Source organism: Ambystoma mexicanum, chromosome 5q, assembly GCF_040938575.1.
Source record: "Ambystoma mexicanum isolate Mex_15411 chromosome 5q, UKY_AmexF1_1, whole genome shotgun sequence".
Lineage (NCBI taxonomy): Eukaryota > Metazoa > Chordata > Amphibia > Caudata > Ambystomatidae > Ambystoma > Ambystoma mexicanum.
Genome location: NC_090933.1, coordinates 1257276506 through 1257292845, shown reverse-complemented (window position 1 = coordinate 1257292845; position 16340 = coordinate 1257276506). Strand labels below are relative to the sequence as shown.

At 44.8% G+C, this 16340-nt stretch overlaps 1 protein-coding gene across 2 annotated transcripts in view; it reads left to right on the top strand.

Moving 5' to 3' along the window:
* Nucleotides 1-16340, top strand: part of LOC138497992 (protein brambleberry-like) — a 297213-nt gene that overhangs the window by 77416 nt on the left and 203457 nt on the right. For both annotated transcript variants that reach the window (XM_069621767.1, XM_069621768.1), the window contains exon 2: nucleotides 5224-5504. In XM_069621767.1, the coding sequence (XP_069477868.1) occupies nucleotides 5256-5504 (249 nt within the window). In that variant the 5' untranslated portion in view covers nucleotides 5224-5255. The remainder of the gene's footprint in view (nucleotides 1-5223; nucleotides 5505-16340) is intronic.

The window sequence follows — 16340 nt, the reverse complement described above, 5'->3', positions numbered from 1 at the left end:
AACCAATATAATCCGTGCAAGTGTACGTGCCATGTGATGGAGAAAAAAAGGTAAAACATGTATCCTGACGATAAAGTAGACCCCACACATCCTGATCATTCAAGCAGGGTTGGAAACCGCTATCCCCGCCTGGGACATATCTTTCGAACAACAGATCAGCTCACATGCTGAGGTCTCATCCCAAAATCAAATGTCCCGTACATTCCCTCCAAACATTCGCAATCGTATCCCTCAAAAATCCCAATCTTGATTAGGGGCATATATCGTTGAGCAATAATCATACCTCCTCAGATACCATCAATGCTCTACCATCCCTGCTTCTCTAAACCACCACATCTTCCAACCCAAGCATATTATGCAAAAGAATCCCCACTCCTCCCTTTACAACACAAGGTGCCTAATCAAACTACATGGGATTTTTCTCTCCTCTCCCTGCAACAGCCCCGCCCCCTGAGGAAATGAGACCACTAACTCCACCCTCTGAAATTCCATGGCCACCATAGAATGTTTAGTCAGTGAGTTTCGACCCTTCACATTCAATGTGCATACATGCTCCTCCCCCCTGAATCGCATCTTGCATTGCCATATAAGAAACGAGTCCTGTCCACAATATAACGGCACAACAAAGAAATCAATTTCCATGGTCCTAAAACTTTCCCGTACCAAGTCATTATACCAGTAGCTCCCCTTCCCCCCCTCAAAGAATCCCCAGACACCAGCACTGCCTTCCCCTGCATTGAGACGCGCATGGAAAAATAAACAATGGGCCAGCAAGTCCCTCTCCCCTTTCCCCAGCCACCACTTTTAATAACCACCATACACTCCATACAGAAAACCCTAACACATCGTCAAAAAAGCTAAGCAACAAACGGAAGCATAAGCCCCCCCCAAGGACATAACCCTTCACAGGTAAAGGAGTGTTCAATATCCTGTATTTGCAGCTCCTCTGCACATGTTTACTCTGCATCAATCCACCGTATACATCCTGTGGGGCTGCCAGTCTGCTCCCATCTGGTGCTGCTCCCCGTTCCTTCTCCCTCTCCAAGAGGTGGTGAAGAACCTGCTCTGCCTCAGAACCCTTAATGACCCTTTAGTCCACGTCCTCCATTTCAAATGTTGGAAAAGTCCATCTATAACATCGCCTCTCTTCGTAAGCCGGGTAGTGAGAGGCCTACAATCCCTCCTCCTGGACAGAGTTAAAGTCGAAAGGTCCTGATAGATCTGAATAGTCCCGTTCAAATTGTAAACCACGTTGCTGTTTCGCTCTTTCCAGGATATCCGCCCTATTGGGGTCTGTGCAATTTCATTATGACCAATCTAGGCTCTCTTCCTCTGGCCATGCCTCCACGGTGTGCCTTCTCAATCGCAACATCCCTTCCACTGTCATTCGCAAACAGAAAATTAATAAGGGCCTCCACCTTGCCCTGTACATCACTAGGAGCCTCACCCTTCTGTTCTTTCAGTCCAAAGAATCGTAGGTTTTCTGTTCTCTATTCTCCAGGTCATCCAACTTGAGCTGCACATCCGCCTCACTAGTTTCTAGGTCCGTCAGATGACCTAGCTTCATTTCAAACCAGTGTGTATTAAGGTGGTTGGATTCAATACCATCAAGCCTGCTTTCTATCACATCAACTCTTCCACATACGTCATACACTGAATCTTGCATCTCTCCACGCAAAGCTTTAATTTTCTGACGAATGTCTCCATCCTCTTTAGTAGATGGAGCTTGTATATCCACTGGCACTCGTGAGTCCATTGGTCCAGGCCCACTTTTTCCATTTGTGCGGCCCGCTTAAAGCACTGCAACCGAAGAGCAGCATTCCGCTGAACATCCACCAGAGTGAGGTCTCAATAGTAGAAACGCTGCTCCAGTATCAACCGGCACGCCAATGTAATGAAAGTGTAGGGGTCTAATCTGCCAATATTTCCCACCCCCCCCCCCCCATGCCAGAACGCCAACATGGGTCCATCAATTCAATTCACTCCCAAGTATTTCACTTGGGCAGGAAGCCCCCGAAAGGCGGAAAACCGAGGAACATCACTGTACCCCTCGGCTTTGTGCCTCCAAATCTCCATTCTTCCCCACTCCTATGGGCAAGGTGTAGGCTCTCAGCAGCCCCCATGGGGGGGGGGGGCCGCGTTGGAGAGTTTCCTCAGCACCTACACCCTGGGTCCTAGCGGCTCACCCCCACGGCTAGCCACCCCCACCCCAACACACCATTCCTGGCCTTCAGCTTCAAGATGGCACCCAACTCACTTGTGCCCGCCCGACTCATCACTGCAGTTGCAGGCCTCTGCAGTGGATATGTCACCTGCTCAACCCTTCCGCAATGCTGCTTGGCCACCAAGTGCTTAATTTCACCCTGCACTTGACAGGACCCAGTTTCTCTTTTCGCTCAGTCGTCACTGTGTACATCAGATTCAGGATGGAGCTCTGTCCCGCTAGCATCCAGTGAGACCTCTGGGTTCCTGTGCTTCAACTTACATTGCCTTCACTGTAGAGAGGCGGCTACAAACCCCTCCAACTACGCACCTCTAATGACCTGTACACGCAGGCCTCGCTCAATAACTCTGGTTGCTGGGACAGTATGCAGGCTGATTCGGCACCCACGAGTTTGTCACTTTTGTCCTGCAAGGGTAATTCGCTGATTCCAGTCACTGTGACATGATTCCCATTGTTTGGAGGTTTGTTAAAATAATGTGGAGTGGGTGACTGGGAGACTACGTGCTATGCAGCCATATTGTCTGTGCCCCCTCGTGGTTGCCAGGGTTTTTATTTTTATATTTATCGTAATGATCTTAAAGGTACTTTCCCCGCTCTCCCCTTGGCTGGTTCTTGAGATTGATAACCCGTACTATCTACAAGCTGTCTGGCTGCTTGTGATGGCCTAAAGGCAAACCCCTTATCTATCTAGGCTTCCTGAGGGACCAGTCTGTGTCCCTACTCAACAACTCCCAGCTCGCCCCTCAAGCAATGATTCAAGGGCTGCGCTTCCATACACTTGGATTTTTACCCCCTGTGGTCCTTATAGCAAAAGGAGTAGCAGAGCGCATATCTATCACTCTCCTGTATCTCCTCATACTCTCCTACCTCGGACTTCTCCCACTGTCTGTCCTCTCCCTCCCTTACTCCCTTTGCCCTCCTTTTCATCTCATCATTTATGGCTCACCGCCTCACTTTTGACTTTATCCAGACAAACCACACCCTCCTGTGCTCTTATCCCAGCCCCCTCCTCGATTGGTTCTCCCCTGCTGGTTCACCCAGCCAATTATTCCCTGCATTCCCCTTGTGGGAGTTGTTGCAATAGGGAATCTAAGCCCCCTCACTTTTTCTCAATGGTGTCGATGGCGGACCAGTATGGTAAATGTTGTAGTTCCTGTGACGGTTCTACATGGCTGCAAAACTTTCCATCAGGGACGCGGTTCCATGTCTTAACATCGCGGCAAAAATGGCCGTAAATACAAAATATCACTGCAAAAATGCTGTGGTTTTGCCGCCACAATCATGTAAAGGATGCGGGGGACAACCCTGAACCTCTTAAATTGTATAATGGGTATACCTTTACCGGGTCAAACCACAGCATTTTTACCAGTGACCTTTTTTACCGCAATTTTATTACCCGATACCATAGGTCTGTGGCTCCCTTACAGGTGAGTGGTTCATTGTCATGGAGCAGAATGCCGTGTTTGTGCATGTGTTCACAATTGCTGTGCAGTGCTTTATTTTCCTTCTGCTGCTGGTTGGGTGTGCTGTTATGCAGTACCTTTCTGGAGGCTCATGTGGGCTGGTCTCTTGTTGCTCGACCACTAGTAATGCTGGTAGCTGTGGCTCTCTAAGGAATACAGAGAAACTGGCCAGCACCTTGCAACTTCGGTATGGGGTGATCGACAGTGGTACTATTTACAAGCATACTGGCATAAAAAGGGTTGCAGGACTGGGGCCCTCCCAACTGCCACATTCCTCTTTTGGGGTACCACTGGCTCTGGCTTCCACCCTGGTGGGCCTCCCACCCCAGGCTGGTAGGCTTCCCCATCCCCTATTGTCGGGGTTTAGTTACAGACCCTGTCTCAAATTGTTAACATGGGATGTATGAGCTGCAATGTACCAAATGCACAGTGTTCTTGTAGGAATACTGTGGTGTAGTTTACAATCTTTGCTTGCATCTGTCACTTTGTGGTAGAAAATAAAGTTTAAGAAACCAGGGGGGCAAACATTATCCGGAAGCAATACATCCAGTGTAATTGTGGAAATCAATGTGCAGACATTTCATGAGGCTTAACCTCCCCACCCCCTTCCCCTCCACCAATGTCCAAAAAGCACTGCTCTATTAGTCTTTCCCTTCCTTTAAAAAAAAAAAAAAAGTCAACCCCTCATGCCGAGTTCTTCCTTTCAATCTCCTTCCGCTCTTACCCTTCTCTTCCCCAAACCTGACTCTAGCCAACAGCTGGGTACACAATTGTGGAGAGAATGTCATTACAGATCTTTTTCAGGTCGCAAAGATGCATTGGTTATTCTTGTAAGTGTGACCATTGCAAGGCACTCTGTGGTTCTATTACTTGGTGCATATGGTCATCAGGAGGCTTCTTATTTTTCTGACCAAAACAAATTACATCTCCTTTCAAAGTTTCTATTGTGCCGATTGTATACATTTTAGGAGCTATAGGTACTCCTTGTTTGTTTTTAAACACACTGCGCTCAGAGGTCAAGTTATCATTCTAGTGTTGATTTTTTCTGCAACAAAACAGGATGATTCTGGCAGTACATGGAGCCCCTGTAGGTGAAAGTCCATCGATGAAGCTGAACATGTAGACCTCTCTATCCATCCGACTAGTCCATATATTGACATTTGTCCATGTTGAAGGTGACAATAGACCCAGGAGTCCAATATCTGGATCTTCAATTCTGGCAGGAGTGCATAACCTCTTGGATTGAGATTTAGGCTGTGCCGCAAACCTAAAACGCCCATTCCTTGCCGGCTTGGCTAGGCTTTTGCAGTGTGCTGCGATTATTGGTATGACTGTACACATCAACTAAAATTACGCATTAGCAGTGACTCATTCAACTTTTTACAGTTTTTTTTCCATCTCCTTTTCTCAACTTTCTAGTTGTACCTTCAATAGGGACCAATTCTGCAACTCATTGGAGTTATTTGAAAGATGTGCATTGACATTTTATCTGATCCAAAGTCTAGTGCTTTCATGCTGCTGCTTTTCCATCAACAGCTCCTTGGACGGCTCAGTTCCGAAGGCCAGCCATGCTTCCCTGCCGCTGGGCGTTCCTTCTGCCCGCCTTCCTTTCCTTGCTTGGGTCTTCCTCTGGGTTCTTTGGCTGGTTTCTTCGGCGAGAGCCCTCTAAGAAAGCCCCAAGTCCAAGCCACGCTGATCCAGTTACAGATCTGCAGAAGCTCCCCAACGCTCCCTTTGAGATGACCACCGTGGATGAGAAATTCCTTGCCGAGACCAGTCACCTGAATCTGTCACCGTTGGACAGCTGCCACCTTAAGGTAGGGTATCATCTTCACCTCCAGCTTTGGGTATATTACTGTTAGAGGAGCAAACAGTGTTTTTTTGCTGTCACTGTGTGATCAGCGTGACCTGCTTGCTTTCATTCATTTTTGTCTGTCTGGTCTGGAATTGCTTCATAAGTTGACGTTGATTTTTCTCTTCAAGGATCCAATCTACCCATTCAAAAAGATGGTCTACAATATAAGTAATTTAAATATGAAAATTTAGGAGGACTGTTGTAGAAGGATATGAATAGTTGAGCATGCAGAAAACTATGTTCAGAATGTGGTGCTTACTGAATCGCAACTGAGAAGAATGAAAACCCATTGTAACTCATTTTAATGTTGAGATGGTACGATAGCAGTGAATTTGGCTTCCAATCAATCTAATAACATTGTTATACACACTACAAAAATGATTCACGCCAAGTGTAGTGTCTCCGTCCCCCACCCATGCCCATGCTTTGGGGACATAAGGTTGCTTAAGAAAAGCACAAGTATCTAACCTCTCTTAATTTAAGAGGAGTGAAATATGGAAAAGAGCAATAACGGGGCATGTGGTGGACTACAGGGGACCAGCTGGTTTTTCCAAAGTGTACCACCTTAAACATGGCCCTGCATTCTATTCTTGAATCTGGCGTTTGTGTTTGGTTGCATTGGTGGATGCTCAAATTAAAGTGATCTCTATATCTGAGCACTAACAAAACTGAATGCTGACCGTGGAAGCTGGGATGCGGAGCCACATAGCCTCGTGGGATTTTGGCGGTTGACTGTAGTGGCAACTAATGTTAATCATGGGCGTTCAGAGAGGAGTTGCGTTTCATGGGCAGAGGCAGTCCTTTACCAGAGATGGGGTTGGGGGAGATTTAAATGGAAGTGAGAAAGGGGGGTGTGTGATAAAAATGGAGCAGTTTCTACATCAAGGACACTAGATGGCTCAGGCTCTGTTAATACAAGGCAGAAGGACCATATGAAGGGTTAATTGAGTCGATCTGATTCAATGGACTAAGTGACAGGTCATTGGGCCAATCACGGAGTGGCTTTGGTGAAAAGGAAGCTGTATGACAACGATTGTTTTTTCTTTGTTTTTGTTGTTGTTGCCAGGAGACAGAGGAGGAGGATTTGAAGGGCGACGGTTTGAACTGGGCTTATTAAGTTATATGAGAAGCTGAAAAGAGTTGTGCCGTTGCACAGAGTTAACTACAAGTTGTGGACATTAATAGCATAGGCGATCGTTTGAAATCGCTATTTCGTTACTTCATCATACGTGCGAGAGAGGTGGAGGAGAAGGGGAGTACGCACAAGAAAAACCGAAGAGCTGATCGCCCGTAAGAGTGGCCGCGCTACGCCGAACAGCTGACAAATCATCAAGAAAGCCGAGGGGAGGAGTTCCCGGAAACTGCCGAGTGGAACAGCTGATCCATCCCGAGAAGCGCCGGAAGAAGGTGACGAGATCAACGAGGGCCGCGGAGTCGAGCAGCTGGTACCTCGACGGGAGAGCCAAGGGGAGGAGTGTCGATCAACGAAGGCCGTGCTGAGACCAAGAGGAAGAAGGGAGAAAGCCGAGGGAGAAAGAGGTGAATTCGAGCGGAGTCACACCGGAGCAAACAGCTATATCCGGTAAGAGAGAGAGCAGAGGGATAGTAAGATGCTCCGAGCCGTAATGAGGGGGGAGCCGATAGCTCGTATTGAATAGCCAAGAAGCTATATAGAGGAACACTGGGGAGACCTACCGACAAGAGGATACGAAAGTTTATGTTGGGGAGTTAATGCAAAAGACCATAAGAAGGACGAAAGTAACAAGTTACCTAAATAGCCATCCCCGAAAATATCGGGACAGATTGAGGGATATATGAGGATATGGGCTGTACTCTCTGTAAGACTTTAAGCAAGGTGAAGGCATGAAAGGCTAAAGACTATATTTTCTCACCCGCCGCTAAAGACAGACACTCCTACTTCAAGTAAAGAGAAAGAGCAATTACAAAGTCTATGAGATTCATTGAAAAGGAGTTGAAAAGGAACCTGTGAGGTGGTAGGAAGAGGAGTGTGCCCGCACTGCTGGTTTAAGCTCCAGTGACCCATGGAGAGTGATGCTTTCAGGTCTTTGTGGAGGTTTAGCTGAGTTGGGTGCTAAGTAGGGTGTGTACACAATACACAGCATCTTGATGCTGGCTGAAATTGCTAACCACGGGAGACCTCTCTGTGTAATGTGTCTGTATTTTCCAGGCAAGGTTGACTCCTTTAGTATTTGTTATATTTGCTTTTAATAGGCCTGCACTGATGTGTGTGTGTGCTATGAAGAAAGATGGGCAGAGTTGTACTTGGGTGTTGAGGGCAGAGGGCTCCCATGGAGTCCGTCCCACAAAGTTTCTTCTGGTACACAGGTCTTGGGTGAATAACTTAAGTGCTGATGTCTTTGTTTGAAATACAAAAAAGGTAGCAAGCGCCCCTCTCTCGAAAGAACACTGCATGATAACCTGTTCAGTGGTTTGTAACCACTTATTTACAGTTCTCAGCCATCTGCTTTTTGCTCACTGTACCTTTCACAGATGGGAAATATCCATTTGCATATCACTTTGTCCCACCCACATGGTCAGTCCAGCACCGAAATGCTATGGCAATTCCTCTCTGAACAAGAGTACCAACAGCAACCCCATACACGTGTTTCAGCCTAGTTGGGCCTCATCAATGAGGTGGAGCTGTGCCCCTCTGAGCACAATGAGCTGGGAGTCCACGTCTGGTTGCCCCCAGGTAACCTAGGGTGACCAACCCCCCAAGTGCCTTGCAAAAATACAAAATTGTGTTTGCAAGGAACTTGCTCACTGTGCTCAGAGGCACAGCGCCACCTCACTGATGAGGCCCAACTAGGCTGAAACACATGAATGGGGTTGCTTTTGGTACTGTTGTTCAGAGGGGAACAGCCATAGCATTTCGATGTGGGCGGGACAAAGACTGATCTGCAAATGGATATTTCTGTGAAAGGTACAGTGAGCAAAAAGCGATGGCAGCAAACTCTCAGTGGGGGGGGGGGACAGACAGGTTATGCCATGTTCTTTCTGGAGAGGAGTGTTAGGTAGAATTCTGTTATAAGGCTAATTTTCCAAACCTATTGAGTCCCCCAGCAGCTTTGCTGGATTTTTGGGGTTTCTTTTTTTTCTCCTGCTAAGAGTGAGACTTCCTCCCACTCTTAGGCATGATTTGAGGTATGTCTGACTTTTAGTGTGCTTATGGGCTATTTTATTTTTTTTAACTCCATAGCGTATCATCTGTTTTTTTTTTTGTGTGTGTATGCGTTACACAGCACCCTCAGTGCAGTAACACAGGGGTGTCAGTGACCCCCAAACATAGACTCCATACCCTGGGACTGACTACTGTCTCCCAGGGCATGTAAAGTCACCATTGACTTTACTAGTCCAAAATTGTGAACAGAACCAGTACAAACCATCATATTGTGGAAGTAATGGAAGGGGTTAATTCGATTGCCCCTGGGTCTGTTTTCAAGGGGGCACTGTCCAGTCCCCACTTGTCGAGTTTCTGGCTGGTGGCAGTGGTTACCACGCAAAATATTCCACCGGAATATTCTCTATGGGATTTTCCCATTGATTTTAAACGCAGCACCTTTTGTTGCAATGTTAAAGATGCCGCCGGTTTATTTATTTAATATTAAATTCACAGTTGGGTCTTTTTGCCAGAACTCTTTTCTAAAATGGTGTTCGTGTCCATCTCTGTTACTATGACCAAGGTCGAGCCCTTTCTTCCACTTTTTGGCGGGCTTCTCCACAGAAGCCCTCCAAATGGTGCCACTCTGTCTGGGTTCCACAGGAGGGATGGAGGGGGGAATTGGCACCCTGGACTATGTTGCCTCGGCAACCCAAGTCGCACTCTACTCTGATTGGCCCAGTAGTGAGCCGCCCGGCTCACCACTTAGCATGTGTGATTGACAGCTATGCTGATGAATGGGGTTTTTTCTGCATAAAAGCAGGGCCTTTGGGACTGGAACTTCAGAAGTCGCCACAGGACCGAAGAGGGAAGAAGCTGAGCCATCTGCAAGGACGACACCACCGGTGAAGCCCTGCTGGAACTACCTCACCACTTTCCCGACGACAAGAGAAGATCTTCTGCTGGACGAGTCTTCTCCCCCTTAGCTGGTGGGACCAACCAGTCCGCCCTTTTCGCCTTCCAAAGACGTCTCTTGGTTGAATCGCCCGTGCCAAGCACCCCGGCGGCCGAATAGCCAAGCTTCACCACTTTGACCGCAAATAAAAGGACCGCTCCTTTTATTGACTAACTCCGCGGCTGGTTTCATCCCTCTGCATTGCAATGATTCCATGTTTCCTCCTCAACAGGATCCTCTTCCCCTGGTCGAAACAAACTGCAAGCACTGCCAGGAACAACTGCCACCGCTGGAGCTTCCTCTCTGTTTAAGGTACTGTGTCCTGCCTGGCCTCCCTTTCTTTGGTTTGTCCAAGGTGACCCTTAAATCTTTGGCTTGCCAACTGGGTTGGCCCCAGACCTCCTAACTTTACCTTTTTGAATCGCCCCAACCTCTTTTGAACATTCTGCAAAGACTTTTAGTGCATTTTTAAACCGTGTGATCCTGGCCACAATTCGCTTTGCTCCCTTTTAAGCGGGGCTGGCCTATGAATTTTGGCTCTACAGTCTATACTGCCTTTATTCCCTTGCTGAGAACTTCTAAAAGTGTTGGGACCTGTTTTATTTCTATGCTCTGCCTTTTTCTCTCCCTTTAACTGAACTATTGGAGTGCCATCAGGTTATGCGCTCACATCTGTTTAACAAATCGTGGTGTTCTAATTCTGACTTGCCTAATAGTTAAGGGAGGTGTGCATACTTTACCTGACTGTGTTTTTAACTTGCTTTTGATTGCCTAAAGTATGTTTTAAATAAATATATACTTTTTATACAAAACTCTGGTCAGTGTTTGTTTGCTCTACTGTGTTTTTGGCCCTATTGTGTATGCTTTATATACACTGCCATACTCTTCTTGAGAGCAGTCCGACTGCTCAGCCACAGCTACCAAGTAAATCTGGGTGGTGCAGACTGCTACCAATTGGGTTTACTGCTTACTCCTGTAGTCTTAATATTTTTGCAGTGTTCCCCGAGGGAACTGCAAAGGATTCTGCCTAACAAGGAGCGCCTGCTACCTTTTTTGAAATGTCTGTTCGGAAGCCACTGTTTATAGAAGAGTAGGCAAACCAACTCAAACTCTAGCACAGAAGATTGTGCCAGTGGGTGTTCTAACTAAGGATAATTGAGTGGACATGTTCTTCTAATGGTATTCAGTTTCATTGTAGATTGGGTCTAGAGTGTGTTCTGCTTTTGTTTGCTTCAACGGCGCTGCAGGCTTTTCAAAATACCTGTTGGGCTTGAAGTGATTGCTTGGATCTGGTGCACATTCAATGCCTTTGTTGGGGGCAGGGAGGGAGAACGACATTGTCTCAAATTTCTTTTTAAAACCAACCCAATCAAATCTATAAAAATAGTACATTTACCTTTTTGAGAGTAGGTAGATTACTTCAGGGTCTCCACCTGGTTAGTAGTTATTTGCAATGATCACATCTAATGCGCTTGGTTCTAGTCTACACTGGCTGGGGCTCTGACTGTGGTGTGCTCTATATACCAGACAATGAAAATGTCTTCTCCTGGTTTTATGGCATCATCTTGAGAATAATCCTGCCTGCTTCATATTGAAGAGCTGGCAATTTCTTATTATTCTGGCTTGAATGCTCTGTGTTTATGGGGGTCCTTGAGCCACTGAACACCTATTGCCTGGGTCAGCAGTAAGCCTGCAAACACACGAAGTGTACAAATGCAAAAAAAACTTTAAACCTAATAGTTAAAACCCCATGGAAGCATTTATCCAGCCAGGAAAAGCAAACGACTGCAAGCAGCCACTCTCAACCTTTTGCAGCCAAAGGAGATTATTATTTGTTTTTTTTATTGTATATGGTTTGCAATTTCTGTCTACCAGACATGAAAAGGAAAACCTTTACAATTTCTTGTACTAAAAACTGACACAAAAAAGAAGAGCTGAAATTCCTTATCTAAAACCAATAAATTAAAATAAACCACTTTCTTACCCCTCTTAAGGAGGGGAAACTAGTGACTTTTGTTACTCTATACCAAGTGTAGGGACTGAAGAAGATTCTCCACCGCTGCTGTTAACTGGATCTCGTGTCCTGCGATTATTCGGTGCCAGGTGTTTTCCGATGTTAGCCATTCGGCTCTTTCTATGAATCTTCCTAGTTTTTTTAATCGCAGGTCCCACGTTCCCTTATATTCAGTAAGCAGGTGCTTTAAAGATTGGTTTCCTGGGATAGCACATTCTTTACAGTAGATGACTGTCCTTTCTGTTTCGGAATATTCAGAATTTCCCCCGTTATGTTCATTCTCGCTCTGAGAATTATTTTGCATCCGGAAATTTTTCTAGGTATCTTGGAAGTGTATCTATTTTTTTTTTTGTCAACTGTCAGGAAGGTGTTCTTTGATGTTGAAGATCTTGTATTTTCTATCGATTTTATCCAGTCTGATGTTACCAGCTCCTGCTTTATCTCCAATGGATTATTCACCGGAGTTTCCATATTTGACTCTGTTCTTGATATTACAGTTATTATTTTTTTGTCCAGACTCTGTAGAATTTCAGATCTTAATTTGCTATGGTGTTCATTGATATCTTCATACAAAGAGCCTTTTTTGGGTTTTATGATTTCTCTATAGAAGGATGTGAGTTTCCAGTTTGCCAGACAGTTCAAAGACTTCAAACCTAATTCAAATCGTAGCTGTCCTCCTGATGTGCAGCATGGTAGATTTGAGGCTTTTTTCCAGATTCTTCCTTCAATTTTATCCCAATTAAAGTTCCATAGTTGTGGTTTAGCTTCTATTCTGTATAACGGGACTGGAACTATTTTACTCAGGTAATACTTTACCATTGGGACAACTGAGAATTTACAGAATCTGGTTCTAATTTTGATCAGGTGGGGAATTAACGCATGAGCTTTGGTGAAGGTATCTGTTTTGTGGTTGGCTGGGCTTGCATAGATCTTGTATCCCAAGTATTTAAGGTCTTCAACTTGAGGAATTCTTTGCCCATCCAGGGCCCAGTGCTTAAATGATGTCTTTTTCATCAGGTGTTTAAATACTAGTATCCTTGATTTCTTAGGATTTATTATCAGCCCGTTCTCCTCAGAGTAAAATCCATCCAACAGTCTTTGTAATCCAATAGCTGTTCTATCCAGCAGAATGATGTCGTCCGCGTAGGCCAGCCAGAATATTTTTCTGCCGTTTATGACTGGGCTTGCCAATGTGGACGAGATCAAATGGTCTCCTATGTCTGCTAGGAACAAGTTAAAGAATGTGGGTGCCCCCGGGCAACCCTGTCTTACCACTCTTTCCACTGGAACTGCTTCGGTGAGGTGGCCATTGTTATCTAAACGTATTCTTACACTTGTTCCCCTATGCAGTTCCATTAGCATTGATAGCAATGACTCCGGTATTCCTTTTTTTTGATTTTATGCCATTGTCTGGTTCTGTCGATCTGATCAAAGGCCTTGGAGAGGTCTATCCAGGCTCCAAATAAGGGTGGTGCTCCTTTTGGCCCTTGTTGTTTCGCTAAGGATGTCTAGTATGGCTCTATTCAGAACCGTTGATAAACCTTTTCTAAAGCCTGTTTGACATCTAGATAGCAGCCCCTCCTGTTCTGCCCAGGTCGAGAGCTCATTCAGTAGCAATCTCATAAATATTTTACTATCAATGTCTAGGAGGGCGATGGGTCTATAATTTGATGGATTTACCCTATCGCCCTCCTTGAAGAACGGTACGATCGGAGAGGTTTTCCACAGTGGTGGGAAGCTCTTTTGCTGCAGTATCTCCCTAAAGAGCCTTCTCAACAGCTTTGCCCACAACCTCGGGATTTCTCGGAGTACCTGATATGTAAGGCTGTTTGGCCCTGCTGCTCTTGATAATGAAGCTTTGGATATGATTTCCATAATTACATTCTCCTCAATTTGCAATTCCCAACCTTTGTCTAAGGGCGGGCAGGTTTGTTCCTTTTAATGTTTTTCCAAAGCTTTTTGTAAGGTATTCCACCCAGGTTCTTTCTGGGACCAGATTACATAGTGTGCTACTAGAGTTTGATTCTAGCTCTCGTATCAGTGACCAAAAGCTTCTCAACGACTAGGACGAGACTAGTTTTAGCATTTCCTCACCTTCGTTTTGGTGAAGGAGAAATGTATGGTTCTTTGTCCAAGCTTTGTAATTTCATCTGATTATTTTCAGTTTCTGAGTGTATACTTTGCTGTAGAGTTTTTGACTTTTCAATTCTCTGGCGGTTTTTCTCAGGATTCTTTTCCTTTGCCTCGTTTCTTCATCAAAACTATGGAGGTGTGTGTGTTTTCCACTGTATTATGGCATTTTTGGGGGGACAAGTGACCGTAGAGTATATACAAACTTGTCTGGATTGCTTATCTCTTGAGCTGTCTGTTCTGACATATTTTGTAATGTTCATTTTTTATGGAGGGTTCTCCCTCCTTGTCCATATTTTCTTAATCTTATTTTACCTTTTATTCCCATTATTTCTTGGTTATGAACTAAATTTGTGAAGCTAAACTCATATATGATAGTTCCAATCTCGAATGGTCACTTCCTCCTTTCTTATTTTTAGTTGTGATTTTCGGGTGAAGAGGCTCTCACTGACAAAAATGTAGTCCAAGACTGAGGCTGTTTTTCCTCTTCGCCATGTCATGCAAGGCTCTTCATCGCCTTTGTTTACATTATTCATCATTTTCAAATCCCAAGCCTTGGTAAATTCTAACCAGGATTTTCCTTTATTTGATATAATTTGTTTGCCTTCCGCCCCCTTGCTCCTTTTCTGGTATACTCATTCTGTGTTAAAATCTCCTAACAGGATATCCAGATTTTGCCGTTTTGTCTTGATCATTCCCATTTCTTCTGCTAATTTATCCTGAAAGGGTCGGATTTTGGTGGATGCCAGATTCCAATACATGTTGATGACAATCAGGGCAATTTCTTCTGGGTTGGCAGAGGAGTGGACCTTAAAGGCCAAGGTTCCACTTTCGTCTTTCCATATTTGTGTAGCACGTTTGTGCTATTTTTAATGGCAGTTATTAAACCTCCCGTTGGCCTCCCTTTTGATTTCTGGCTTGCCGGTAGACAAAAGGTTGTACATCTCTCTATTTCTATTGGGTTTACTAGCCATGTTTCCTGGGAGGCCAGTATATCCATTTTCTCCAGTAGATAGTTTTTTGTTTCTTTTGCCCTAAAAGTGCTGGAGCCTCTTGCGTTCCAGCTAACCACATTCAGCTCTTTCTGCCTAAAGGTTCTGAATTCCTATACCCATGTTTTTCAGAACTTGCGTGAGTATGTCAGGTAGGGCCGCCAGTATTTTTTTCTTGGATTGATGTTCCCTTCTCAGGCGTTTTTTCTCCTTCATTTACGTCCCTGGATCCCCTGCCTTCCCACTGGCCCATTTCCTTTTGTCGCTCTTGTTCACTTGTCTGAGATCGGGTTATTTTAGGATCAGAGGTGTATATTTTTAACCCTTCTTGTTCCAGTTCTTTACTTGTCTTTAGGATTGCTGTAAGGGCTTTTGTTGAGCTCAGTCCTTTTTCTACTAAAAACGAATTTTCCCGAACTGGGAATTTTACATACTCGAGGTCTTCTGTAGAAAATAGGTAGAGGTCTATTTTGTTTTTTTTAATTTTTTTTATGGATAGTATCGCCATCCTACTGTGAGATCTAGTCTTTGTTCGGTTTGGTGCCATATTTAGCCATAGTTTAGGGATTTCAAAGCCTGTGGGGGATTCTTTCTGGATGTCTGCGTTGCTGAGTCTCCACTCCCTGTCCTCTTCCTCCCTTTGTTTTATCGGTGTTTTTTCCTCTGGTTTCTCTTATTTCAAGTTATGGGATAGTTTGACATTTTCCATGGCCCAGATTCATAACCACTTCATGAAAGGGCTCTTGTTCATTCAGGTTTGGCAGTTTCGGCGTAATTACTTTCTTATTTTCCAATATCGGGGCTATTCTTATTTTGGGCCCGCTTCACCTATTGGCTTTTTAAGTTGTTTAATAAAAATTGGAGCAAGTTTCAATTTTGTGTTGGTAGATATCACCACTGCCTCTGTGGGCTTAATTTGGTTCTCAGTTTGTGAGCCTGCATTTACGCCCGTTCTTTCTGTTCGGGGCATTCTGCCCTATACTTTTCTTTCCTTTCTGGCTTTGAGCTTGATTTTCCAAGTTATCTTCTGATGTATTCTGCCCTTTCTTTGGTTCCTCTTCCAGAGATTGATTTATTCTTTCGAGGTGGTGTTTTTTTCCCCGTTTTCGTATATAGTTTCTCTCCCTTTCCCGGCTATTGTTTCGTTTCTTTTTTCTTGCTTTTTTGTGAGGTGGGGGCGAGGGGGAGTCTTTCCTGATCATTGTTTTTCTTTTCTTTTTTTTTTGCATTCCTTCTCCTGGAATTTTGATTGTTTGCATCAGTCCAATTTATGATTGAGTCATCTTCTTCTTTACCATCATTTTGCATATCTTTAATCTCCTCTCCAATGTGATCCTGTTCCATCAATTGGGCTGTCTTTAAGAGCTCTTCTATTTATTCTGACAAAGGGTTGTCTTCCTGCTCTTTAGATTGCTGAAGCCCAGCCTGGTTTCTGATTTCTTTTTGAGCTGGTTTTTCATTCCAATTCCACATAGCCTTCAGCATCTGGTCTCTCCCAGACTCTTCTGCTTTCCCAAGATCCTTCAGGAGAGTACAGAGGAGAGCCGTTTCTTTTCTGTGGCTTAAGGAATCTTTTTTATCTCTTC